The sequence below is a fragment of the Rattus norvegicus genome, chromosome 19, assembly GCF_036323735.1.
Source record: "Rattus norvegicus strain BN/NHsdMcwi chromosome 19, GRCr8, whole genome shotgun sequence".
Taxonomy (NCBI): Eukaryota; Metazoa; Chordata; class Mammalia; order Rodentia; family Muridae; genus Rattus; species Rattus norvegicus.
The window spans coordinates 17,352,013-17,379,695 of record NC_086037.1 but is presented as its reverse complement, the minus strand read 5'-3'; the positions used below and the strand labels follow the sequence as shown (position 1 = coordinate 17,379,695).

The following is a 27,683-nucleotide window of genomic DNA, read 5'->3' as shown; positions in this document are numbered from 1 at the left end:
GTTTGAGAAAAGCCTGCATTTGCCTGAAAGACTTCCCTCAACCATAAGTCCCACCACTGTCCCAGACTCACACCTGAGGATCAGCAAAGCCTGGCACCTGCTGGGGTCCCCACAAACTGAACCCAGAATGGAGAACTTCGGGAAAGCACTTCGGGGGAGGGGGGAGACACAAGTCTCTGGGGCCAGGCCTGGGGTCTGTCCCTTAGGCTCTCCTCACCTCCATTAGCCTCCTAGTGCAGAGCACTGCAAGCCGGGATCTCAAAAGTCTTGGGCTGAAGAAGTGGGAGAAGGTAGCAGCAGTGGCGGTGGGGTCGACAGGGGAGTCGAAGACGGAATGGTAGCAACACAAGCAGCGGCGGCGAGGGCGGAGGCCAGGGGGCGGGGGCGAAGGAGAGGACGGTTGTGGGGGGGTCGGGGCGGGGGCAGGGTAGGGGCGAGGGCAGGCTGGGGGCGGGGGTTGGGAAGGGTCTGAGTCGAGGGCGGTGGTGGGACTGGGAGGGGGGATGGGTCTGAGGCGATGTCGAGTGCGGGTGTGAGGCGGGGGCGTGGGCAGGGGCAAGAGCAGGGGCGGGGGCAGGAGCAGGGGCAAGCAGAGCAAAACCCAGCCCTGTCAGCTGGCAAATACCCTCTGGGGCTGGACAGACTCGCCCTGCAGCTCTATTGATGGGGTGACAATGGAAGAAGCAACAGACTCAGGAATTCTAGGTAAAAAGAGAAACTCAGAGAAGGGGTTTGACAATGTTCCTTCTCTTTCAAATCAGAGGAATAATTGAAGCACTATTGTTATTAGGTCGTCATTAAACGTCTGGTAGAAAGGCTGCATTAAAGCCTAGTGGCCCTCATATATATTTTTTAATTTTTGTAGTGGCATCGTTTAAATACTATCTATTTTCTTATGAGAATAATCTTATGAGTTAAATCCCACATTTGGATTTAACTTGGTATTTGTTATCTGTGTAGAAAAATTACCAATATCAAATAGATTTTTCACTTTTCTGTAGTAAAGGACTCTGAAGAAGCCCTAATGATTGTTGAATTCACTCACATGTCTATTGCTTCATCCCCCTTTTCATTTCTGATTTGATAATTTAGGTATTGACACTGTGGTGTGTACTTAGTTTCAGAAAGGGGTTGTTTCTCTTATGGATCTCCTCAAAAAACAGCTCTTGCTTCCTATGACTCTTTGTATTATCCTCGTTTGTAATGGAATGATTTTAGTACTAAGTTTATTTCCTGCCATCAAATCATACCAGACTCTCTGTAGGATAAGGCTTTGCCTCATCTTGGTAACAGCAGCATGTGATAAATGAAGCTTTTGCTGCTCTCTCTAGTGGTGATGACGTCACAATCTCTGTGTAAACCATCCACAGCCTGTTTTTAGGCTGTATTATAGTAGACCACCATTTCAGTGTTACCTGCCAGGTGCCGTGGGACACTAGTAACACACGTCTGCATGCACCTCGACAGTTTTCATTACGGTCTTCTAAGTCATTTTATGAAAATTGATAGTGAGTTCATGGATGAACATACACAAACACCTGCACAGAAACACAAACAAACACAAACTCTCTCTCTCTCTCTCTCTCTCTCTCTCTCTCTCTCTCTCTCTCACTCTCTCTCTCTCTCTCTCACACACACACACACACACTTTACTGACATGGTACACGTTCTTTGCACACTAAAAATAAAGTGAGCAGTAATGAAAATACACCAATAATGGAGTCAATGGAGGGAGCTGTGGGGAAGCTGGGACTTAGAGTTACTTAAAGGCCCTATGCAGGCTCTCCTTTTGTTGGAGGAGAAACTTCAAGTGCAATGTGGTTCTTTATTTTCTTTCTCTAAAGCACAGAGGGCTAGGGTGGATCACAGGGCTTTGAGCATGTTCGGCAAGTGCAGTCACAGTGAATTAAATCCTAGGGCTGGAACCTATTAATCTTCTACAGAATTACAGAGCAGCCTGGATGAAGACTCCCAGGAGACAATGTGGACATCTCAAGACAGGCACTGGACAATGGCTGAAGACTTGTCTGAAGACTGGAAATATTTTGAAAATTCAGAGAGAAAAAAAGGCCCCTCTGACTACACGGTACTCTAAGGACAGTTTATGCAGGTTAGGCATGGCATGAACTATTGTCTCATGTCACAGATGTCAGCACAAAGTATCCAAGGTATTGTATGCCAATGGTAGCATCAACAGAACAAAGCACACAGTGTCATGAAGAAATAAATTATGAGTTTGTGTAGCAAGACCCAGGCCTCTTCCAGGTTCTTAGATAGTAACTGAGAACCTCAAACACAGTAGTGATGTGATAGTGTGGTGTTAATCTAGTTACAACTAGCTTCTATTGGGACACAGATGACTCTTTTTGTGTCATGTTCAGCTTATGATGAATGACTAGACCTAAGCATGAGAATAACCAAATACTACATTGCTTCTCTAGCTGCTGAGCTTTGAAAAGTCCTGGGGTGACAACAAGCTTTTGTGGACATTCTGGATTGGTCCTTGTGTACTTTAACTCTCTGAGTCACCTCCACTCTCAGTAAGTTAGTTCAATTCCATAAATTGGAAATCAGTCACCTGGAAAAAATACATTCTCAATATGATCCCAGATTGGCCATGGAAAAAGGGTAGCTTGAACTGTCCCACCTAGGTTCTGAGCTTGCACAGGCCTGCTCTCCAAAAGAAACCTGTGTTCACAGCTGCAGGCTGCATTCACTATGGGTGTCCTTGAGGGTCTTCCCTAAACTGCTTAGATTAAAATAATTTTCATGCTAACAATCAAAAAACTCATTATGCCAATCTGGCCAACAGGAGACGAGGTTCTAGTCTGCATTTTATCAGATGTGCATAATACATATGGTCATCATTGATAACAGCTGAAAGATCTGCTCTAATATGGAAAGTGATGCTGGAGGATGATCCTGACCCACAATGAGCAGTGGGAACACCAGAGCCCTGTAGGGATGCCTGGCAACCTAACACGTTGAGCACGCATGGCTCAGTAAGTTACCTGTGAACACACATCTCCTGAGATCTCTCTAATTGTATGTGATCCTGTCCACCTAATACAGCACAACATGTGGAATAACAAAAGCCACCTGCAGGAGCTGTGGTGATGACTCACAGGGTAGAGCATCTGCTGCTCTCTCAGAAGAACCACATGGACCCTAACAATTGGGTAAAGCATGTCAGTGATTACATCATAAAGTGTGTGTCCGAGAAACAGCCACATTATCCTCACAAAAGACACTGTCACACTGGGTACCCCTTGGTGACTTTGAATTCACTTATTAGCCCAGGCTCCATGGAACATGCAGAGATCCATCTCCAGCTGTCAGTTCTAAGTCCACAGGAGGGGACAGAACCCTTGAGTAAGAAAGATTGTCTTAAGAGTCAAGAGATAGAATTCAATTTTTATTCATAAGGAATTCACTTTTACAACAAAACAGAATTAAAACCAATAAATTAAAATATTTAAAAATATTTGAAAAGTGAAAAATAGTAACAAGAACATACAAATATGAAACAACAAAAAGAAAACTTCAATTAAAATCATAACAAAAATATTACTAAACAGCACATTCTTAATGAACATTTAGAAGCACAGATGTATTGCTGTTTCTCCTCTTGCACACATAATGAAGTTGACTCTCAAGTGGTGTTCTCTGAAGAAGAAAGTGAGTAAGACCTCAATCAGACAGGCTGGCTTAGTGTTATATAAATTTAGGGTCTCTAAGAAATGACAAATTAACTCTGAGGAAGAATACTCATCCAAAAAATGTTGTTACCGTTCAGGATGTTTGTCATCAGGGTCTCCTGAGAAAGCAACTTATTCTTCAGGAAGCTCTCTTACTGGTGTGTGTCCAATTCCAGCTCTCTTGCACTTTCTGAGACCTGGGAGAGGAAGGCAGTTTTTCAGACACTGATTTGGTGGAGAAAAGCAAGCCAGCTGTCAGAATGCTGCCTTCTACCGCCTCAGTTCTATTGGACAGTCGACATGGACCTTTTAACTGATATCATTGTTGCTAACTCTTTGGGAAGGGCAAAATCTCCAGAGAGGCTCAAAGTAATGTGGGCTGCCAATATGGGACCGAGACTTGTACCAGAGCAAACCAAGTACAGGGCAATGGGAAGAGATCTCATTGGTTTGCAGAAAGAAAGGAGAAGTCCATATGTCACCAAGGTTAAAACCAATGACAAGTTCTAATTTGACATTTGCATTTAGTTCTTATCCCGCAATGATGCTTCCTACACAAGAAGTCACATGACCACAGAGTGTCATTTGTCAAAGAACCAAGAACTTGTCAAAACTCTACATAGCATCCAATCTATCACGTGGATATGCAATAATGAGGTATGTTATTCATCTGTCACCATTTCTAGACTGCAGCTTCAAAAAGAGCAGCAAAATATACTTGCAAAATAATTCCATTTCTGAAAAGTGGTTAACTTCCCAGAATACTTGTGCATAGGCAGAGCAATGAACAATTCCATTGAATGAGGTGGTTAGCTGGTTGTGAGTGTAAATTAGAAAGGAGGTAGGAGAGAGCAAAGATGTATCAAATTGGCAAATTTTATCAGATGTTGTTAAGCTAACACAGCTACTCGTCCCTACCAGATGATGCTGGGTCTGGAAGTTGCTGGTCTTTATCTTTCTTGTTGAAGTCAACCAAATATTTCTGGTTCAGTGCACAATCAAGATGTCCCTCCTTGCTCTCCTGCTTCAGTGGGACCAACTTCTTCCTGCATGTGTTCTCCATCAGGAGCTGGCTGAGCAGGTTTCTGGAAATACAGTCTGCATAGTAAGATCATGCTGCCCCTTTCTCCCATTCCTACTCCCAAGTCCCACTAACTCTACCAGGTCCCAGATACCCATGCAGACTTAATAAAATACATCTCGATACACATAATGCTGCTGCACAAACCACAAAGAGTTAATTCGGGGAAGAAAAAATTGTTTGTTTGGCCCGAGCACCAATTAGTGTCCACATCTCTCAAAAAGAACACGGATCTACATCTATCCATGAAAGCCCAATGCATGGGGGCAACATCAATTAGCAGTGGGCCAACACCCTCAAAGGAGGTCAGTAGCACCAAGAGAAGGTCATGCTAACCATGTGGTCCACGCACTGAGTGTTGTAAAACCTGGTGTGACACCATAGTTCCAGGTCAGCCTAATAACCTTCTGCTGACTTCAATCAGTACTGTTCTACCTAGAGCATTCTGAAGATGCCTAGACAATCCTGGGGTGAGTAACAGTCTTTTGTGGAACTGAAAACTGAGTCCTAATGACCCTGGCACACTGATGTGTAAACAGCACAAGAGATAGAATCATAGCTGAAGACTGTCCAATCCAGAACAAAGAAATCAGAAATGGCCATTCCACAGGTGATAGCATTTCTGACCAGGACTTACCTAGAGAAGGTCATCTCCTTCTTCAGCTTATGGCTGTTCTCATGGATCTCAGTGTCCTCCATCTCTAAGTTGTGCAGAATTGACATGACCGCCTCCTCCATTCTCTCCAGGTCTTCATAATATGGATTTGGCCTGAAGTGTGGCCTGGCCCCAAATGATAGAATCCAATGAACATCAGCATTTAGGAATATATGAACTCAGGGTGGGTCCTGTACTACCCCAGTCCTGGAAGGACACCTTCTGAATTCTACATATTGGACCTTCTTCAGCTTCAGAAACATGTTTTTCTGCGTCCAGCACACCAGAATCTCAGCATCCAGATGGAGGGTTCCCTGGCTCCCTTTTTTCAATCAAGAGGAAATTTGCAGTCAAGCCAGTTAATCTATCAAGAGCCTAGGCCTCACCTCTCCATGCTCCCCAACCCCCAACACACCCAGAATCCTATGATTTCTTTTTTCCTGTCCTGATAACAGACCATATATCAACCCAAAATTGTAATCTGCACAACGAATACAAATATACAGACAAACGTGGCCACATAGGCAAAGAACTGTGCTGTTGACAGTGGGGCTCCCAGAACAAAGCATTCACATCACCATGAAAGTGTTACAGGTAAATACTCAGGCCAAGAAATAGACTCCTAGATTCCAGGTGTGGAGGGAAATATAAACATATAAAAGTTGTGCATATGCATTTGGATGTATGCACACACAGACTCACAGACTGAGACACACCCACAAAAAAGAGAAATGTAAACAGAGTCAGAGAAAGAGAAAAGCAAATATGGAAACAGAGAGCACTGTGAGAACCAGGAGAAATGCATGTACCATTGCTGTCTCAGAGGGCAAGACACACAGACAAGAACAAACAGGCCTGACCCTGAGACCTTCTAGTCAAGCATTGAGATGAACAGTTGGGGCCAGGCCCCTCAGGTTGCTGCCTGGATCTTCCAGCACTCAGTCCCCTGCCTAGCAAGTACAGAGTCACCAAAAACTCACTGCAATTACAATCTTGCACAGCCACCAGCTGTCAAGGGCTTTCCAAATGCACACTGGGCACTCACTCTCCCTGACTTTACCCCGGAATTCGCCAGTCAGGTCACAAGTTCTGCTTTTCAATAAATGGAAGCAGATGAGTCCATTTTCCATCTCGCTCCTCAGGAAGGGTCAAGGTGCTGAATCTCCTCTATATGGGAGGTGAGGTTTAGCACAGGGTGGTTAGGGAGGCACAGCTTTCTAGAACCCAAAACCTTAATAGGATAAGATGAAGGTGACCTTGCAGACCCAGGAATGAAACAAGAGCATTTGGAGCAGTTCATACCTGTTGTTCTTGGATCTCTCTGTCAGAAACCTCAGGCGATCTCTCAGGTCATTTCTCTCCTCGGTAATGAGCTGCAGCTCTTTAATCAGCCTCTCCTTTTCCTTCTTGGCCCGATTCTTGCTTAGGTCAGTGCCAGGGGATAATGTTTCTCTCCCAGCATCTGTAGGTAGAAGAACACAAGTGAACCTCCATGGGGAGAATGCATAGAGTGTACAAAGACCACAGTGAGGCCTACACAGAACAAGCCTGGAATCCAGTGTCACTGCTACGTGATTGGTCAATGCTTAAGAGGCCTCCTCAGTGGTCTCAGTTCTCCCACTACTCTATAGAGACCAAGAGATGTAAGCAGCCAGGTGTTCCCTATGCCTGCTAACACACAACCTCTAATATATAAGGCTAATGATGACCCTGCCAGTTAGAAGAAATCAGAGAAGGTCTAAGAACATAAGGTTATTGCCTGGAGCACAATTCTCTCCCTGTTCTTACTGTCAGATATCCACTGTATTTAAAGAAGCAATGATAGTGAAATACATTGCTACCCTGTCTAAACTCAGAAAAGGTGGACCCTCCATGACTCCTGATGGTGTTATTATATCAATGTAACATAACAAATGCACTGTAAAAGTAAAGGCCAGAAGTTCACAGTATAATAGCATTGGCCTTACCATATCCTCCCAGTGGGGATGGGGAAAGTAAAGTTCTGAAATCCTTGACTTTAAGGAATTGTGATATTCATGGAAATTCAATTCCTTTTCAGATGCTCCAGTTGTTGTGGCCCATTGCTAGAAAGGTGAGCTTAAGCCTGCAGCCCCCCTGACATGAAGCTCAAAATATACTGCCCAGAACTTACTCCACATTCCCCAGAAGTGCTGTCTTTGTCCATCATTACTTAGAGACGAAAGGCCAGACTCCTTCACTCTAGTCTCTCCAGAATCGACGTTCCCCCTCCCAAAACGCTTGAAAAGACGAGAAAACATGACTTAGCTTGTAACTGCCAGACTCAGACTGAGAGAAACTAGGGCACTGGTTGTCACTACAACACTGGTGACATCACAGAGGATGCCAGAACTCTCTAGGAGACAATAGAGTGTCATAGAAGGGACAGCTGATGTCATGGGGAGCAGACTTTGCATCCCTGCTAATGTTCTCCCTGTACTGAGCATAAGCAGAGGTGCCCTTTCCAGGAGACTTTCCCGGGGCAGAGTCACTGAGCATCTCCTGCTTCCAAAGCCAAATTTTCCTCAAGGCTTGATTATAAAAAAACCTTAGTAATTCCTATGCATCTAAATGAATGTTTCCTTCCATATCTTGCCCGAAAATGTCTCATCCTAACTCAAATTGTCCTCATTCACCAATGTTAGCCATTAAAACTTCCTGAGATTTCACACCAGCTTGAATATGCAGTCAAAAGTTCTCCTGTCTCATTATGTACAGGTGCTTTAAATAACATCAAGAAATAGTCTGCATGGTAGGTTACAACATGGGTGTGTGTTAGGGGAACACTCATGAAGTCATGTGCTTAGCAATCGACAATTGCCAGAAAATTCCTTAGGAGAAAGAGTTGATGTCTTTATGGTGCTAGGAACAGTGTGGAGACCAGTTGGCAGAGAAAAGTGCAATATTGGAGCCACCAGTGAAGGGAACCTCATGCTGGTGGTGGGTTCTCCTCTCTGCACCAATGTCGCCAAAGGAGCACTGCTCACAGGCCTGAGTAAGATATACCATGAGCTTCTATCAGAAAAATAAAATAATCAAGAGATAGTCAAGAGATATAGGGGGTTCAGATAAAGGTGTAGGAGGAGGCTATAAACATCACTACGTGGATAGAGCAAGGACCCTGTACTTGTGCTCTGTGTCATAGGCTTCTGTCGCGCCCACCTCGACTGGCAAGGAAGACGCAACACCATTGAATCCTTTTCAATCAGCCTTTATTGCAGGAACACCTAATTGCTAGTACGGGGACCCCGGGGAACAAAGGCACTTGCCTTAAGTACAAAACAGACAGCATGGCTAAGGACTTGTCCTCGGGGGATTGGTGGAGTAAAGACATCTTATTAACATGCTTATCAACTATGACCTAGTAAAGATGTCAGAAGAAAGCTAAAGGTGGTAGTAAATACAAGCGACCACTAGATGTCAGTGCTATAGATAAATGCTCCCAACAGGCTTCCCCACCAAACACAAAAGCATCTGTCACAGTAAAAAATGGACACTGTATAGAATGCATACACTAACAGTGATTGATCACATCCATAGTTCAAATTCTGAGGGCAAATTCATGGCCCTAACTATCTTTCTATCAACTTATATAGCAAAAAATAAGAAAGAAAGAGAAAAGAAAAAGTCAAAACACAAAGCTCAAGCTTCTCATATGAGGACTGAAGGAAGTGTTATATGGTGGTCAGTTCTGATTAGGCCATTGTAGATAGAACAGTGCACAGTGACCCTTAATTTGATGAGTCCTATATAAAGCTTTTTGCAATATTGGAATTTTAACAAGCCTCATCCAGAACATACAGCAGAGGAAAGGATGTGATCACCGTGTCCTTGCTCCCTATCAGGTTATTTATCTGTGTCCCTGATTGTCAGGCATCTAACAGCAACAATCTGAAATAGCTGGTAGACATGGAACAAAGTGGCTCAAACTATAGTTGTGGGTTACACACCTCAACTGTCAAAGGCTAATGCTGTCCTCACAGTCCTGGGAGGCCACTCTTGTAAGCCTATCTATAGGAAAGTGGAAGCAGGTTTATCTGAGCTCAAAGTGAACCTGGCCAGCCAGGTAGAGGGCAACTTGGGATACTTGAGATCCTGTCTAAAACCAGCACAGAAACCCACCCTGCATTCAAAACATCATCTATGAATTCTTGATTATTTACCCTTCTCTCCCTACAAGTCTTTCAGACTGGAAAGATAGAAATGATTTTTCTATTCTCAGGACATTAATCTCTCTTTCCTTAGGTCCACATTAAGAACTCATGCAAATGGGTATGACCATATGAACAACTTAGTATCATCTACTCAGTATATCTAGCCTAATACTGTGCCTATGACAATCTCAAGCTTCCTTGAGTTTCGCTGACCCAGCAAGAAGTATGAAGTACTGAGGTCAAACCCCAGGGATCCTTTCAAGGGTTTAGAAGAAAGCCATCAGAGAAACTCCACTTCTTTGTCCTTAGATTAAATCACATTGACACAATGTGAACCTGGTGGACTATTTAAACAGACATCTTTCTCCTAACCCCACCTTTCTGAGTTCAGTCCATGTGAACCTGCATGGGGAGAGTGTATAGAGTGTACATAGACCACAGTGAGGCCTAAACAGGAGAACATGCCTGGAATCCAGTGTCACTGCAAGGAGTTTGGTCTTGGCTTAAGAGACCTCCTCAGTGGATCTCAGTTCTCCCACTACTCTATAGAGACCAAGAGATGTAAGCAGCCAAGTGTTCCCTATGCCTGCTGACACACGCAATAAATGCAGTAAATTTTAATTTTTGTTCAGTTGTTCAGTAACTTACATATTGCTGTGGAAGTGATGGGGTTTAATGATCAGCATTGCATTTAACAATGCATAACCAATCATCCCTCCTAGAATGACTGTATGTAGAGAAAGAAAATGTATTAGAATGGCTTATAGGCTGTGGTACAGCTAATTCAACAAGGAATGGAAGGTCCAAAACGCAGTAGTTGCCCCTGTTGAAGCCAATCCCCCTAGCATAGCTGTAGCCATTTTGTTCCATGCCTTCCAGATAGTTCATATTCTTGCTGTAATATGTCCGCCTGTCATTGTTGTCTGAAAATAATTTAACTCAGAGCAGGGTCAGGCATGATCACATAACTTGTGTGTGTTTTTTATTGGTTATTTTGTTTATTTACATTTCAAATATTAACCCCCTTTCCAGTTTCCCCTCCAAAAACCCTGCATTCCACCCCTTTCCCCAGCCCCCTCGAGGATGCTCCCCCACCCACCCTTTCCCAGACCACTGGGAGGAAGTTGTTTATGTTGTGAGGTTTCTTAATCTTAAATTCCATAAGTATAAGCTTCATGTAGGACCAATAAAATTAAAGGTCAACATGAGGCCTGCAGAGATGGCTCCATGGTTAAGAGCACTGACTGCTCTTCCAGAGGTCCTGAGTTCAAATCCCAGCAATCACATGGTGGCTCACAGCCATCTGTAATGAGACCTGATGCCCTCTTCTGGTGTGTCTGCAGACAGCTACAGTGTACTTATATATAAATAAATAAATCTTTAAACAGATAAAAAGTCAGTATGAACCTTTGTTGTCTAAAATGGCTTGAGTCAGGGCTGACAACCAGACAGCCCTTCCAGCACCTGCCTATGAGCTCACAGTTTAGTCTTTATAAACTGACATAGAAAAATGTCCAGGGTCCTAGCCTGACAAATTCTCAGCTACGTCTCTGATGATCAGTCTTAGGGTGGGCATTCGATAAACCATCCCTGTCTAAGTGAGGTCAAAGTTTGTGTGGTTTATGGGGCAACTCCTGGAACCCAACGGTTTTGTCCATAAGGCTGGATATTTCAGCTGGTCTTCAGTATATGCAGGAATCCTGACGAAGTAGGCAAATTAATAAAGCAAACTTCCTTCTTCCATGTCCTTGATATGAGCTGCCAGCAGAAGGTGTGGTCCAAACAATAACCAACAGAATGGGTAAAGATCTTTACCAATCCAACAACAGATAGAGGGCTTATATCCAAAATATACACAGAACTCAAGAAGTTAGACCACAGGGAGACAAATAACCCTATTTAAAAATGGGGTTCAGAGCTAAACAAAGAATTCACAGCTGAGGAATGCCAAATGGCTGAGAAACACCTATAGAAATGTTCAACATCTTTAGTCATAAAGGAAATGCAAATCAAAACAAACCTAAGATTTCACCTCACATCAGTCAGAATGGCTAAGATCAAAAACTCAGGTGACAGCAAATGCTGGCGAGGATATAGAGAAAGAGGAACACTCCTCCATTGTTGGTGGGATTGCAGACTGGTACAACCATTCTGGAAATCAGTCTAGAGATTCCTCAGAAAATTGGACCTTGAACTGCCTGAGGACCCAGCTATACCTCTCTTGGGCATATACCCAAAAGATGCCCCAAAATATAACAAAGACACATGCTCCACTATGTTCATAGCAGCCTTATTTATAATAGGCAGAAGCTGGAAAGAACCCAGATGCCCTTCAAAAGAGAAATGGACACAGAAAATGCGGTACATCTACACAATGGAATATTACTCAGCTATCAAAAACAATGACTTTATGAAATTCATAGACAAATGGATGGAACTGGAAAATATCATCCTGAGTGAAGTAACCCAATCACAGAAAAACACACATGGTATGCACTCATTGATAAGTGGATATTAGCCCAAATGCTCGAATTACCCTAGATGCACAGAACACATGAAAATCAAGAAGGATGACCAAAATGCAGATGCTTCAATCTTTCTTTAAAAGGGGAACAAGAATACCCTTGGCAGGGAATAGAGAGGCAAAGATTAAAACAGAGGCAGAAGGAACACCCATTCAGAGCCTGCCCCACATGTGGCCCATTCATACACAGCCACCCAATTAGATAAGATGGATGAAGAAAAGAAGTGCAGTCTGACAGGAACCGGATGTAGATCTCTCCTAAGAGACACAGCCAGAATACAGCAAATACAGAGGCGAATGCCAGCAGCAAACCACTGAACTGAGAACGGGACCCCCGTTGAAGGAATCAGAGAAAGAACTGGAAGAGCTTGAAGGGGCTCGAGACCCCATATGAACAACAATGCCAAGCAACCAGAGCTTCCAGGGACTAAGCCACTACCTAAAGACTATACATGGACTGATCCTGGACTCTGACCTCATAGGTAGCATTGAATATCCTAGTAAGAGCACCAGTGGAAGGGGAAGCCCTTGGTCCTGCCAAGACTGAACCCCCAGTGAACGTGATTGTTGTGGGGAGGGCGGTAATGGGGGGAGGATGGGGAGGGGAACAACCATATAGTAGGGGAGGGGAAGGGGTTGGAGGATGTTGGCCTGGAAAAGGGGATGGGGAATAACAATTGAAATGTAAATAAGAAATACTCAAGTTAATAAAGATAAAAAAAAAAAAAGAAGTTATGGTCCAGATTAGATGTGGGCCTTTCCATCTCAAAAGATCTGAACTAAAGATTGATCTTCTCATCTCAAGATTTGGATCAGAAGTAGGTCTTCTTGCTTCAAATAATTAATTAAGAAAAAAATCCAATGATGCTCATGCCTTTAGCCTCAGCACCCAGGAGGCAGAGGCAGGTGGATCTCTGAGTTCAAGGCCAGCCTGGTCTACAAAATTAATTCCAGGACAGCCAGAGCTACACAGAGAAACCCTGTCTCAAAAAAAACAAAGAAGAGGAGGAGGACCAAGAGGAGGGGGTTGAAGAGAGGAAAACAGAAAGAAGGAAGGAGACAGAGAGAGAGAGAGGGAGAGAGAGGGAGAGAGAGAGAGAGAGATCCCCCTCACAGGGCGTCAAGCCATTTGGTATTAGTTAATTCCAGGTACACTCAAGTTGACAACCAAGAACAGCAATCCCATTACCCGTGGTTGTGATCTCACCCTGGTAGGCTCCTGAGTAGGAGGCTGAAGCAGGAGAATTGCCATAAGTCTGATGCCAGCATGAACTACACACGTGTTCCAAGCCAAGCCAATCTCAGCTACAGTTTGAGATTCTGTCTGAAAAATATGAAAGAGAAAGAAAACATAATTTCCTAGAGCAGTGTTTCTCAACCTTCCTATGGCCTCAACCCTTTAGAACAGTTCCTCATGCTGTGGTGACCCCAACAACAAAATTATTTTGTCGCTACTTCACAACTGTAAATTTGCTACTGTAATGAATCTTTATTGTAGTGTAAACTATCTGATAGGAGACCCTGTGTGGGTCACGACCCCCAGGCTGAGGGCCTTTGCTCTAGAGGTGGTCTTGGCCTAGTTTATATAGTTCATATTATAATGGGCTCTCTCAGCGTTTGAAGGTCAAGTATATTCACTTGTAACATCAAAACTTAAAAATTCAGCTGAGCTGCTGGCTGGTACGGTGTGACATCCCCCAGAATAGCTTTGCCATTTTGTTCCATGCCTGCCAGCCATTTCATATTGTTGCTGTAACACGCCTGCTGTCACTGACGAGGAGAAGGGACTTGGCTCAAGGACATGCTGACCACACACCTTGTTTTGTTCTGAATGTTCTGTATGTGGTTTGCTAATCTAGAGAAATTCTACACCTGAAGGAGTGGTTCCCTGAAGTGGACACAGGTGAAAGGCTAAGGCAGATGTGTGAAGGAACGTTTCACTGAAGCAGACACAGGTAAAAGGATGTTCTGCTAAAGCTCACATGTGAAAGGACACGTGATGAAGGGTTCTGCACTAAGGACAAACACGCATTGGTCTGCCTTGCATTCTGTAGTTGAGCTGCATTTGTTGGGACTTCATAGAACCACACCAAAAACCTTCTGGTGGGCTGTGTGTTTCCTTGGGCTTGGGCTGATGGGCAGAGTGATGTCCGCTGAGACAGACACATGTGCTGACGCAGGACACACACTGAGGCCAGACCCATGGAGGACACGGGATATTGAGAGGGAGTTTGGGTGGAGGCTGAGCTTGGCTTGCGTAGCTTGTTGGTCTGGGGTCTCTGCTGATCTCTGCTCACCTGAGAGCTGCTCTTACTGACTGTGTAGCATTGTGGCTGCTCCTTGTTGCACTTGGACAGCCCTCAAGACCAGGCTCTCCTCTCCCTTAACCATGGCTGCTGTCCTCTTCCTCTCTCCTCTCCATCACACAAGTTCTTCCTTTATTCTCTGGCAGCTTCTTCCTCCTTCTCCCCTCCTCATGATCCTCTCTAGCAAAGCCCTCAAAGCTCACCTCCCCCATCTCTCTGCTGTGCAGCTGTTGGCTGTTGGCTTCTTTATAATCACAGTTAACTGGGAGCAGGGTCAGGTTTTTTTGGATTAACCAGTTTTGAGTTCTCCAAATTAGCAGTAAAATACAAGCAGAAGTAGGCCAATCCACCACAGGGATTTCTTTTGCTTTGTTTTGTTTTAATTTTTCTTTTACCCTTTACTTTATTTTATTTTTGGCTATTTTTAATCATTTGTTATTTTATTTATGTATATTTCAAACGTTGTCCCACTTTCCACACTCCCCTCATCATATCTTACATCCCATTTCTGCTCAGCTTTGCCTATGTGACAGTGCTCCCCCACCCACACATATCCATTCCCACCTCACACCTCTAGGACCTCCTCTTGGTGGGCAACAGGCCTCAGGGTAGTCAATGGCCTCCCACCACATGATGCCACTTAAGTCAGTCCTCTTCTACACAGTTACCTAGAACCATAGAGCCATCCTTGCATATACTTTGGCTGGCAGTTTGGTCCCTAGGAGCTGCGGGTCTGGTGACAGAGGATCTGGTTAGATATTAAAGACAAATGGTTGCTGCTTTCTCCTCTTTTTCTGGTTATAGGTGAAATCATGTTTGTTTGCTTCCCTTTTTTGAAATTATTGAGTTGATTAATTTCTTGGTTTTTCTTGTGTATAGTTTAGCTCATTTTCTTGGGGTTTTCCTTGTATTTTCCTCTGTTGTGTTCTCTTAAAGAAAAATGTTAAGGGGCTGGGGATTTAGCTCAGTGGTAGAGCGCTTACCTAGGAAGCGCAAGGCCCTGGGTTCGGTCCCCAGCTCCGAAAAAAAAAAAAAAGAACAAAAAAAAAAAAAGAAAAATGTTGTTTAAATTTGGTTTTGTTGTGAAATATCTTGGTTTCTCCATTTATGGTGACTGAGAATTATGCTGGGTATAGGACCTTGGGTCTGCATTCCATCTGCCCAAATTTTTCTGGCTTTTGGAATCTCTGTTGAGAAGTCTGGTGTATTTCAGATAGGTCTGAATTATTTATTACTGGTTATTTATACCTTACCCCTTTTAAAGTTCTTTCTTTGATCTGCGTATTTAGTGTTTTAATTATTATGTGAATGGCAGAGTTTTTTCTGGTACAATTCATTTAGCCTTCTGTAGCCTCTTGTACAGTTATGGCATTTTCTTCCTTACCTTATGGAAGTTTTCTGCTATAATTTGTTGAAGATGTTTACTGGACCTATGAACTGGAAATCTTAATTCTGTTCTATATCTATTATCCTTAGATTTGGACTTTTAATTGTGTCCTGAAATTCATGGATGTTTTGGATTCAATAAACCATACATGTTTATCTGAGATGGGTGTTTTGTGTTTTGTGGGGTGACCTCCTTGATGCCAACTCTTCCATTTAGTAGAACGTTGGATAATGAGACATGGTCAGGAATGGTGACTTCTTGACATAAACTATATGAAAATAGGTAGGTTAAAATTTTATGTGTGTTAAGTATCAGTAGTCTCCTGGGTGGTTTTGGTTCCCAGTTGGCCATGTGCAACCGTTTCAAAAGCCCAGGTTTGATGTTCCTTGGGTTTCCTATGATGATGCACTCAGATATGACAAATATCAACAGAATCCTCATCAAAGAACTTAATTTATATAATAGACCGAAAATTACTAATTTTGTTACAAAATATTTGATCACACTGTGATCTCCAAGAATGTATTATTTACTGATAAACTATTGTGTGGTATAGCATCGCCATGGCACAGGCATTTAACACAAGGGTTGTTTGTTTGATGTAAACATGGACTTTACTTTGGTAAGGCTAACCTACCACACACCTTTATTGCAAAGCTAAAACTGCATTTAGGTTCAGAGCAGATCAAGGCACAACTTGAAAGGAAATGAAGGTGACTAAACCAATGGAAAATCTTTGAGTTGAAGCATTTTTAGAAAGTGTGCAGAGGGAAGAAGAATGCTCTTCTGGGAGGTCAGTGAATTAGGAAGGACAGTTGGGAGTTGACTTCTGTATCTGGCTCCTGAAACTTCATTGGTAAAAATTAATGTCTGGAATTTTGTGTTGTAAAACAACACATTGGCTCTGCAGCTTTTGGCAAGGGCCATGGACAGAGAGGTCACACCAGCTGGGGACAATCTGAAAGGAAATCAGGTTTTCTTAAGTCACCTGAGAAGTCCTCACGGAGAGAGGAATGAATGGGCAGCACCATAATAGAAGGCCTTAGGATCGCGTACTGAGCTACTCTAGATGCCTTGAAAATAGAAGCAGAGAATGAAAAACTAAATGACGTCACAGGAAGTAGCTCAATCCTCACTGTGATCATTTCATGTTGTAATTTATACTTGATTCTTTTTTAAAAAAATTAAAAAAGAGTCTTCTGTTTTAATGTGAGGCTGTCTTAGAATCACAAAATGCTTACACCTGTATGGCGCCCGGCATCTAACACTATCGGGCTAGAGATTCTACTTTTAAATGCATCCCCATCGACAGCTTCCATTTAACCAGCAGGGTCCATGCCAGGCAGACACTGAGCAGGTTGTATGTTCTGTTAATCTCCACAACAACCCAATTCAGCAGAAACACCCCCATTTTACAGGTGAAGAAACCACAGCTCAAAGCAAATGAGTATCAGGGTCCCCTCAGTCTCTCGGGCTGTCACTCAGACCCACATCCTTCTCTGTAAAGGGAAGCCATGGGCCTGATGTGGCTGTGCAAGCTGACTCTGCTGAGATGATCAATGCTATTCTTGACCCTGGGAGAATTTAAGACAAGGTGACCCACAGACTCCTGTTATAGATTCTATCTCTGGGTTCTAGGGTGGGACACAGTATCACTTGCCATGGGTCTCTACTCATCTGAGGAGTCTGCTCCCATCTGTCAGCTTCTATGGCAGTGGTTCAAATCCCTCCTAATGATGTAACCCTTTAATAGAGATCTTCATGCTGTGGTGACCCCCATCGCAAAATTATTTCATTGCTACTTCATAACTAATATTGCCACTTTTTTATGTCATAGCATGCTAAGTATCTGATATGCAATGTATCTGACATACACTCTCCTAGAAGGGGTCACAACACACAGGTTGAGCAACATTACTCAATAAACTTTTTCTTTTTCTTTTTTAAAGAGAGGCCTTCGTCTCAGAAGGACCTGGAGCAGTTATAAGAGCAGAGATGCCCTGTGGTAGTGACAAGTTTTAGCAGGCTCAAGGCTGCTTGCCTTAATGACAACAGATATTCCTGGCTAAAGGCACCACCACAAATCACTCTCCCCAGGATATTTCTTACCTCAGTTTTCCTCCATTACAATGTCTATCTCCTTGGACGTGTCTGTCCAGGCAGCCAGTCCCTGTAGTGTCTGATACAGACAGAATGCTAAGGGCAAGAATGCTTTCCCTCTGTTGGCACAGTCACTTCTACAGTAGTAAGTTCAAATCCTGGAGTGTAAATATGTGTCTCACATAGTGTGTGAGACTTGAAATGTCATCCGTGTGAGTTGCCAAAACCAACTCTCACTTCAGATTTACATCTGACCAACAATTATTTTCACGAGAACACAGAAGCTCGCCAGACCTACAGAGTCAGATCCCCTCCCTGCCTGGGATGATCCCACCCAGGTTAGACTTCAGCTTCACTTATCAGCTGTTATCCGAAAAGTGTTATCTTAAGATTCTGCAGTCCACGGTCTGGACAAAAGTTGTTAAATGGCTAGTATGGGAGTTTTCTCCAGTTTAAAATCATTCTGGTCTCTTCTCTCCCCTGGACTGCCCTCTGTTCTCTCAGGTCTGTTGGTCCTGGAAAGACCTGGGTTCACCTCAAGGCCTGGGTTGTGGAGGAAGACCTTTTGTTGTGGAAATGAGCATGGATCAAGGATGTAGCCCCACTCTGGACAATTAAGCTCCAGAAAATCTTCTCCAATCACAGACCTGGGTCATGTGGGAGCCTACACTGTTTAAAAGGGAGAGCTGGTTGCTTTCTCCTGGAAGAAGCACTTGGGGGTTGACTGTCACTTCTGAACCTTCTGTTCTAAGTCACTTCTCAGAAGGGGCACTTTGCTCTAACTCCTCCATGGGACTCACACAGCACTGGGGCCAGAGGATCCTCTGGTGTTGCAGCTCTGAGCTGGGAGGAGGAGCTAGCACACTGACATGGAGAAGCCTGTTTTCACAGCTGATCTAGATCTGAGGAGCAGGTGCTTTTAAAGAAGGATGTGAAAGCATCTCCTGCAGGAGAGCTCACTATGCAGGGAAAGTCACACAGGACAGCGAAAAGTGGCTTCCCAACTTCTACTGGGCAAGAACCAGGGAGGGTATTGGAGGGATGATCAGAGAGTTTGAGAAAGGCCTGCATCTCTCTGAATGTCCTCCCTCAATCATAAGTCCCCCCACTGCCCCAGGTGCACACCTGAGGGTCAGCAAAGCCTGCCACCTGCTGTGGTCCCTCAAACTAAGCAGTGAGTGTAGAACTGTGCAAAACACATCTGGGGATGGGGAGACACAAGTGTCAGCTGGGCCTGTCCTCACTGCCTTTAGACTCCAATAGCAGGGCAGGTGCAGGGAATGGCTACTCCAGATCTCAAATGTCTTGGGCTGAAGAAGTAGGAGATGTCAGGGTCAGGGTCAGGGTCAGGGGGCGGGGCCAGGGCTGGGGACAGGTCAGGGTCAGGATCAGGGTCAGGCAGAGTCAGGCAGAACAAATTCAAGCCCCTGCCAGCAGGCTGATAGGCTATGGGCATGAAGAAGTGCTGTGGTAGAGAGTGCCCTTGTTCTCTCTGGTGGGGCAAGTAACCAAGGTGGGATGGGAAAAGTTGGGGAACTCACAGCTGCTTGTCCTCCAGCCTCAACTGCCAGTGCTTGGCTAGCAAGAAGCCAAAGAGACTCCAGGGATCTCCTGATTTCCGGGTATCATTTTCCTCACGGTGTCCAGGTTGAAGGCTGTGTTCAGCCTTGCCACAAGGCCACTGGACAAGTAGAGCAAGCACAACTGGCCTAAGACCTCCATGGACACATGTTGGGATCCAGGTCAAGTGGCCACAGAGGGGCACCAGGCAGCCTGGCTCCAGCCCCTAGCCCATGGGCACCCAGGCCACAGCAGTTCTGCTAGTCCCTCCTGCCATGAGCGACACCACCTGGCAGGCTTGCACTCTCTGTCAGGAGCTCTCCCACAAACACAGCTAGCAGCCACTTAATGACCCTCTTTATTCTTGTTAACCATAATGGCTAGTTATGAAGTCTCATTGGGAAAGTGTATTGATAAGATGAAAGCCTTAGAAGAAAACTAGAAAGACTTATAAAAATAAGTAAGATGCTGGAGGATAATCCTGACCCACACTGAGCAGAGGGGACACCAGAGCCCTGTAGGGATGCCTGACAACCTAACACGTTGAGCACGCACAGCTCAGTAAGTTCCCTGTGAACACACATCTCCTGAGATCTCTCTATTTAATTGGAGGTGATCCTGTCCACCTAACACAGCACCTCATGTGGAATAACAAAAGCCACCTGCAGGAGCTGTGGTGACGACTCACAGGTTAGAGCATCGGCTGTTCTCTCAGAGGAACCACGTGGTCCCTAACAATAATATACAACAGGGAATGAGATTCCTTCTTTTGGACTATGAGGGAAATTCACCCAGGACAGAGCACAGACATATAGTAGAAAAGAAGACCCACTGACATAAATGATAAAACTAAGTCTAATCTACATCAATAAAAACACAGCATACTTCTGGTCAAGGACAAGAGCATCTGTCAAAACCTATTTCCCAACAAGACTTTGAAGGTCAGTATCTCTGGGGTTAATATCGATGCTGTATTGCAAGAAAAGCTGAAGCACATGGTTCTCCATTAGGATGACTTCTGTATTCCTTTGTGAATGTTGTCAATTTTCTGCGGCAATTTTTCTGTATATTACTCAATATGTGGTGCATAGGGTCAATAATTGCTGGGGACAACATAGATGACAGGGACTCCCAGCAGCAGGCCAGGATGGAGACATCTCAGTAGCCCACAGCAGCTCTTTGTAAAGACTGGTTGTTCCCATTTCTCCTAACCTTAGCCCTGGACAACGGCTGTATAGATTTCATTTCTGCGTGGCTGCCTTTCAGACGGCCTCGGTGTGCACAATTATTCTATTATATCTGACTTTCCTACTTCCTTCTCCTTCTGCTCTGGTGAATTCTGTGAAACTAGATGTTGCTTGATGTTATGATTCTTAAACAATTGGAAATTGAGACATAGGAGCACAGCACAGCACAGCCCCGATGGCCCAGGTGCATGCTGTGTGTTCTCATTTTGGAAACAATGTAATAACTGCACAATAGATTCCAGATTAATGCTTGACTTGCAAAGAAACTTTAAAGTAATTATTAGAAAATGAATTAGAGCCAGCATTAGGACCCTAAGAAAGGAAAAAGTTATTGCATTAGGAATTAAGTTTTATATAACATTTGAGAGTGGTTCCTGGATAAGAAAGTATAGAATATATACTATACTAGTCAAAATACTGGAGATGAATCTGAGAGAGGATGAGGCAGCTAAATATCATAATCCTGACTGGGCCCTCTTACGCCTAAGAAAAGGAGTAAGAAAAGAAGCCCCCCTCAGTCCCGTATTCTGCAAGCAGTGTAGAAGGCCAGGGAACAAGGAGAACATTTGATGCTATTTCTAACAGTAAGCATGGAGATCCAGAAATGGGAACTCATCTCCTTTAAACTTGTTAAGGAATGAAAAGAAAATACTTCTAAATATGGCCCTACTTCACCTTATGTCCTCTCCCTTGTGGAAAATCTGGTAGGCATTTGGCTCACTCCTGCAGACTGATTTATCCTGGCCAGGTCCTGTCTCACAGAGGGACAATTTCTCTTATTTAAAGCTAATTATGAGGATGAGGTTAGACTTCTTTTAGGTGGAAAAGTATCTCTGGGGTAATTGACTTAACTGGGGATAAGACAGTCTGGGCCACTGATCAAAGTGTCTAGGTGGATCTGTGGTCCCTTTGTCAAGAAAAGATCCAGGCAGCTACTCAGCTTGTACAAGAACAACTGGATAACCCTCCACCAGGCCTTGGAATACACCTATCTTTGTGATTAAGAAAAAATCTGGCAAATGGAGATTGTTACAGGATGTAAGGAAGGGGAATACAAACATGGAGGCTGAGGGGCTCTGCAACCAGGACTGCCCTCTCCCACAGAGATTCCCGAAGGATGCTCTGCGTGTGTTATAGATTGCAAGATGTTTCTTTACTATCCCTTTGCATCCAGATGACAGGAAGCCTTTGCCTTTAGTTTACTCTCAACAAATTTACAAAGGCCTTACCAGAGGTTTCAATGGAAAGTGCTCCCACAGGGAATGAAAAATAGTCCCACTTTGTGTCAAACATTTGTGGATATGGCTTTGTCTCCCACTCGTCAACAGTTTCCTGAGTTGTTGATTTTTCATTCTATGGATGATATTTTGATTGCTCATTCTTCCCTGACTTTGCTGAATCAAGCTTTGGATAACCTTATACAAAGTGTGCGTAAGTATGGGCTAATAGTGGCTCCTGAAAAATTTCAAAAGGATCCCCCATACAATTATTTGGGGAGAATTCTTTATTCTGATCCTATTTCACATGCAGTCTTAAGATTTAGGATGGATAAGTTGAAAACCTTAAATGATTTCCAAAAACTGCTAGGAGAAATCAACTGGATTAGACCTTACGTAAAAATTTCCATTGGCCAATTAAAGCCACTTTTTGATATTTTAAAGAGAGATCATTGTCCCAAATCTCTCTGAGTGTTAACTCAAGAGGGACAAAAGGCTCTGCAGGTGTTTGAGGAGGCCATCCAGGCACAACTCACTGTCAGAATTGATTTATCTGAGGCCTGTGAATGTGTTATCCTGCATACTTCCCTAACACCCACGGGGGTTATCTGGCAAGAACAAGGACCTTTAGAATGGATCCATTTGCCTGCTCCCTCCCCACGTTTTGATTCCTTATTATGATTTAGTAGCTCAGCTCATTATGGAGGGTAGAGAAGGATTAGGGGATACTGGGTAAAGATTTTGAATTGATTAGAATACCCTGCACCAACACTCAGGTTGAGTGGTTGTTAAATTTTTCTGGTTCCTTTGCATTAGCTTTTGTCTCCTTTAAGGGGCAAGTGTTATATCATCTTCCAAAAAATCCTCTGTTACATTTTCTGAATTGACAACAAGTTATATTTCCTTCTGCCTTCTCTATGGAGCCGTTAGATCAAGGAAAAATATTCTTTACCAATGGTTCTTCAAATGGAAAAGCCATTCGTTATTGTTTCTGAAACTGACACCAGGACCTCCTTTACCTCAGCTCAAAAGACAGAGTTATATGCAGTTATTGAAGTTTTTTCTCATTATTCCTCGATTCATTTTAACCTCTATCCTGACTCTCAAAATGTGTATAGACTCTTCCCTGTTATTGAGATAGCTGTGATCAACACAGACAAAACAACAATTAATACCTTATTACAAAAATTATAACAATTGGTGCGTCAACACTTGATTCCTTATTTTGTGGGACATACTCGGGCTCACAATAGTCTTCCTGGACCTTCAGTCACAGGAAACTCATATGCAAATTTATTGACTCAGGGTTCGCTTTTAGATGATGTTAGTAGAGCAATCGCCTCCCATGGTATTCACCACCAAAATGCTCAGGCACTGAGATATCAATTTTCTTTGACTAGAGAGGCAGCTCGTCAGATTGTAAAACATTGTTCTGCTTGTCCTACAACACTTCCAGCTTCTCTGCCTGGAGTTAACCCTCAAGGACTCAAGCCTGGAATCCTACGGCAGATGGATGTAATTCATGTTTCATGTTTTGGAAATTTTTCCTTTGTTCAAGTTACTGTTGATACCTTTCTGGAGTTATTTTGGCCACAGCCAGGACGGGAGAAGCATTCAAGGATGTACAGCAGCATTTGTTTGCTTCTTTTGCATTTCTTGCCATCCTGCTGCATCTGAAAACTGATAATGGTCCTGCTTATCAATCTAAAGCCTTTGCAAACTTTTGTATTAAATTTGTTATTAGACACACTACAGGTATTCCATATGATCCTCAAGGGCAGGCAATTATTGAGAGATCTAACCAAATATTAAAGACACAAATGGCTAAGGTACAGGGAGGAGAATTAAAATATGTCTCCCCCACTCACTTATTATCATGCTCTTTTTGTAAGTAATTATTTGAATAACCAGATGTACATCTCTCCTGAGACACAGCCAGAATACAGCAAATACACAGGCGAATGCCAGCAGCAAAGCACTGACCTGAGAATAGGTCCCCCGTTGAAGGAATCAGAGAAAGAACTGGAAGAGCTTGAAGGGGCTTGAGACCCCATATGAACAACAGTGCCAACCAACCAGAGCTTCCAGGGACTAAGCCACTACCCAAAGACTATACATGGACTGACCTGGGCTCCAACCGCATAGGTAGCAATGAATAGCCCAGTAAGAGCACCAGTGGAAGGGAAGCCCTTGGTCCTGTCAAGGTTGGAGCGCCAGTGAACTGGATTCATCGGGGGAGGGCGGTAATGGGGGGAGGGTGGGGAGGGGAACACCCATATAGAAGGGTAGGGGCAGGGGTTAGGGGAATGTTGGCCTGGAAATGAGAATGGGAATAACCTTTGAAATGTAAATGAGAAATACCCAGTTTAATTTAGATGGAAGAAAAAGAAGAAAAGGGAAAAAAAGATTCTCAAGGTAGATCTGCAACAGCGCCATTGCGATCCTAGGGAACATCACTGTCCCTTAGATTTGCAGAAAGCTGTTTCATCTACGTGGAAGGGACCAGATGTTCTTCTCTCCTCCGCAAGGGGGCATGCATGTGTCTTTCCACAGGATGCCGAGTCACCAGTCTGGATTCCGGACCGCCTCATCACATCATACAATCCCAGGGCAGAAAAGCAGAAAGTCTCCCCTCAACAACTGTCAGCGAAAGATGAGAGCGGAGCGTGCCTCATTCCTGATGACGCCAGACAGCTCTGAGCAGCGCCTCACTTCTGCTTTCACCAGGCTTCAGCTGCATGGTCGCTCATCTACCACGCTGTTGCCAACTTGGGATCAGCTTCAAGAATTGGTCTCTGCTGCAAGAGATAGCGTGCTTCCTCTCCGACTCCCAGTTACTCCCTCCAATCTTCTCCTGCTATGCTTTCACTTCTCTTCACCCAGGTAATTATTTTTCTCTATGCTGCTGCCCAAGACTCCTACTGGGCTTATTTACCTGATCCTCCCTTGTTTCATGTGGCCCCTTGGGAATTTGGCCTTGTCAAGGTGAGGAGAAAGTAGTTCTTATTTCAAAGAACGAACTTTGACTTGCTACAACTATTCTGGAATCGCTGACTCCCTTCCCACATGCTTTACTGTTAAAAATGACATTAAAGGGTGTTTCTCTTTAGAGGAGAGAGAGTTAATTTCAGAGTCTCCAACTCCTCGAAAATATGCATGCTTGTAGTGACGATTCCACCAGTCAGCGAGACATTCAGTTTCTAAAATTATTTTTACCTTTTAAAGGAGGCTTTCATTATTCTCCTCCATCTTCTTTAGGTCCTTTGCCTTCCCTTTTGTTTGCTTGTCAGAATGGCGAGGAGCTGCTCTCTGTCTGGGAGAATATTGCTATTAATGGCTACCCTAAATGGTGGTCTTGCGGTTTTCTCTCCAAAGCTGCGTACTTTACTCCCTTTAGCCCTACAGCTCAAGCTTTTAAACTTTTAGATTGGTCTGTTAGTAGTCCAGAACATGATTATCTATGCAATTGAAACAGTATAGGTTTACCAAAGGAGATGCTTCCTTACCGACCTCCCCTGCTAATGCCTGGTTTGCCCCTGGATGGGCTTCCCCTACCTTTCCCCCAATTTTTAATTCCCACTTGCTTCCTGTTCAGCCTGATCTATAGCGTCTTTTGGCTGCTACTCATAAAGTAACCCTTATTAGACCTCGTTCTGAGGTTAAGAGAGTTTCTGCTTCCGTTTTAGCCTGTGTGGCTGCTCCTTTCTCCTTTCTTTCCTCTGAAGAGCATGGTGGTTTTTCCCTTGTCAGGATGGTCATGGTGTTTATCATGTTACTTGCATAAATTGTCAATTATCTAATTGTCTTACTGTTACAAGGAAAAATGTTTTTGTCATAGTATGACAACCTCCTTATGTACTTTTGCCTGTCTATGTTAATGGGACATGGTTTTTTGATCCTGGCATAGAGGCAATTCATCATGCCTCCTCTGTACTTCGTAGAGGTAGGCGTTTTGTGGTTGCCTTAATTCTGGGTCTTACTGCTCTGATTGGTGTAATGTCTCCTTTTGCCTTATCTACTACTTCTTTGGTTAGAGAGGTCCACACTGCTCATCTAAGTTATCTAAGAATGTTAGTGTTGCTTTATTGATTCAAGGAAAGATACATGGAGGGTTTGAAGTCAGGGCGAATGCTCTAGAAGAGGCAGTTCTTTATATGGGACAAGAAATTCAAAATATTAAGGTTAGATTATTAGTACAGTCATTCTTTGTTTAGAAGGAGTGTATTACTCCCCTGCCTTATAATGAGCCAGTCCCGCATGCCCATAGCTTATACACTGTCTGCTGGAGTGCGGAACACCCTGCCCTGCCCTGCCCCGCCCCGCCCTGCCCCGCCCCACCCCGCCCTGCCCTGCCCAAAGAGCAAGGGTTAGCCCTGCTCCTGCCAGTCCCGCGAGCCCATAGCTTATACACTGTCTGCTGGAGTGCGGCTTTGCTCTGCCCTGCCCTGCCGTGGTTTGCATTGCCCTGTGGGCTCTCACTTCTTTGGCCAAAGACTTTTGAGATTTGGGCTCACCAAGCCCTGCACTAGGCAACACCTAGAAGCCAGAGCCAAATGAACAGATGCCAGGCTTGGCCCTGGGGACTGGTGTCTCCCCCTCCCCTGAAGTGTTTTCCTCAGTTCACCACTCCAGGTTTACTTTGCAGGGACCCCTGTAGGTGGCAGGCTTGGCTGATCCTCACCTGTGAGCCTGGGATAGTGGTGGGATGTAGGGTTGCTGGAAGACTTTCAGGGAGATGCAGGCCTTTCATAAACTCCTCAACCATCCTGTGCCCTCCCTGGTTCGCTCGCCTCGTGGAAGTTGGGAAGCCACTTTTCCCTGTCCTGTGTGACTTTCCCTAAATAGTGAGCTCTCCTGCAGGAGATACTTTCACATGCTTCTTTAAAAGCACCTGTTCCTCAGATCTAGATCAGCTGTGAAAACAGGCTTCTTCAAGTCAGGGTGAGAGCTACCCCTCCCAGCTCAGAGCTGCAACACCATAGCATCCTCCAGCCCCAGTGCTGGATGGGTCCCATGGAGGAGTTAGAGCAAAGTGCCCCTTCTGCGAAGTGACTCAGAACAGAAGGCTCAGAAGTGACAGTCAACCCCCAAGTGCTTCTTCCAGGAGAAAGCAACCAGCTCTCCCTTTTAAACAGTTATTGCCTCACATATGACCCAGCTGTATGACTGGAGAAGATTTCCTGGAGTTTAGTTGCCCAGAGTGTAAGCATTTCATGATTCTAAGACAGCCTCAAATTAAAACCGAAGACTCTTACTTTAAAACTTTTAAAAAATGAATCAAGTATAAAATACCAATATGAAATAATCATAATCAGAATTGAGCTAATTCCTGTGAAGTCATTTAGTTTTTCATTTTCTGCTTCTATTTTCAAGGCATCTAGAGTAGAACTATCTGAGATCCTAAGGCCTTCTATTATGGTGCTACCCATTCATTCCTGTCTCCTTGAGGACTTCTCAGGTGACTTAAGAAAACCTGATTTCTTTTCAGATTGTCCCCAGCTGGTGTGATCTCTCTATCGATGGCCCTTGCCAAAAGCTGCAAAGGCAATGTGTTGTTTTACAACACAAAATTCCAGACATTAATTTACCAATAAAGTCTCAGGAGTCAGATGCTGTATTTAAGTGAAGCTCCCAACTGTCCTTCCTAATTCACTGTTCCCCCAGAAGAAGCGCACTGTAGCTCTCTCTGCACACTTTCTTAAAAATCCTACAACTGAAAGACTTTCCATTGCCCTA

The 27,683-nt window shown here is 44.0% G+C and overlaps 1 protein-coding gene and 1 long non-coding RNA gene across 5 annotated transcripts in view; both read right to left on the bottom strand.

Annotated features, from left to right (window-relative positions):
- Positions 1 to 27,683, bottom strand: part of LOC134483188 (uncharacterized) — a 341,330-nt gene that overhangs the window by 202,897 nt on the left and 110,750 nt on the right. Inside the window, exons 1-3 of one of the 4 annotated variants that reach the window (XM_063278459.1) lie at positions 7,587 to 7,841; positions 6,737 to 6,896; positions 5,398 to 5,560 (exon numbers count right to left, since the gene is read on the bottom strand). The exons of 1 other annotated variant lie outside the window; for it this stretch is intronic. In XM_063278459.1, the coding sequence (XP_063134529.1) occupies positions 5,413 to 5,560; positions 6,737 to 6,896; positions 7,587 to 7,713 (435 nt within the window). In that variant the 5' untranslated portion in view covers positions 7,714 to 7,841 and the 3' untranslated portion in view covers positions 5,398 to 5,412. Of the gene's footprint in view, positions 1 to 5,307; positions 5,561 to 6,736; positions 6,897 to 7,586; positions 7,842 to 27,683 lie in introns of those variants that run through there. 2 more of the 4 variants (XM_063278457.1, XM_063278456.1) reach the window with 2 other exon arrangements.
- Positions 3,403 to 5,261, bottom strand: LOC134483197 (uncharacterized). Its single transcript, XR_010060072.1, has 3 exons — positions 4,617 to 5,261; positions 3,790 to 3,895; positions 3,403 to 3,666 (listed from the first exon to the last, which is right to left on the bottom strand). It is a non-coding gene; the product is annotated as an uncharacterized LOC134483197 (long non-coding RNA).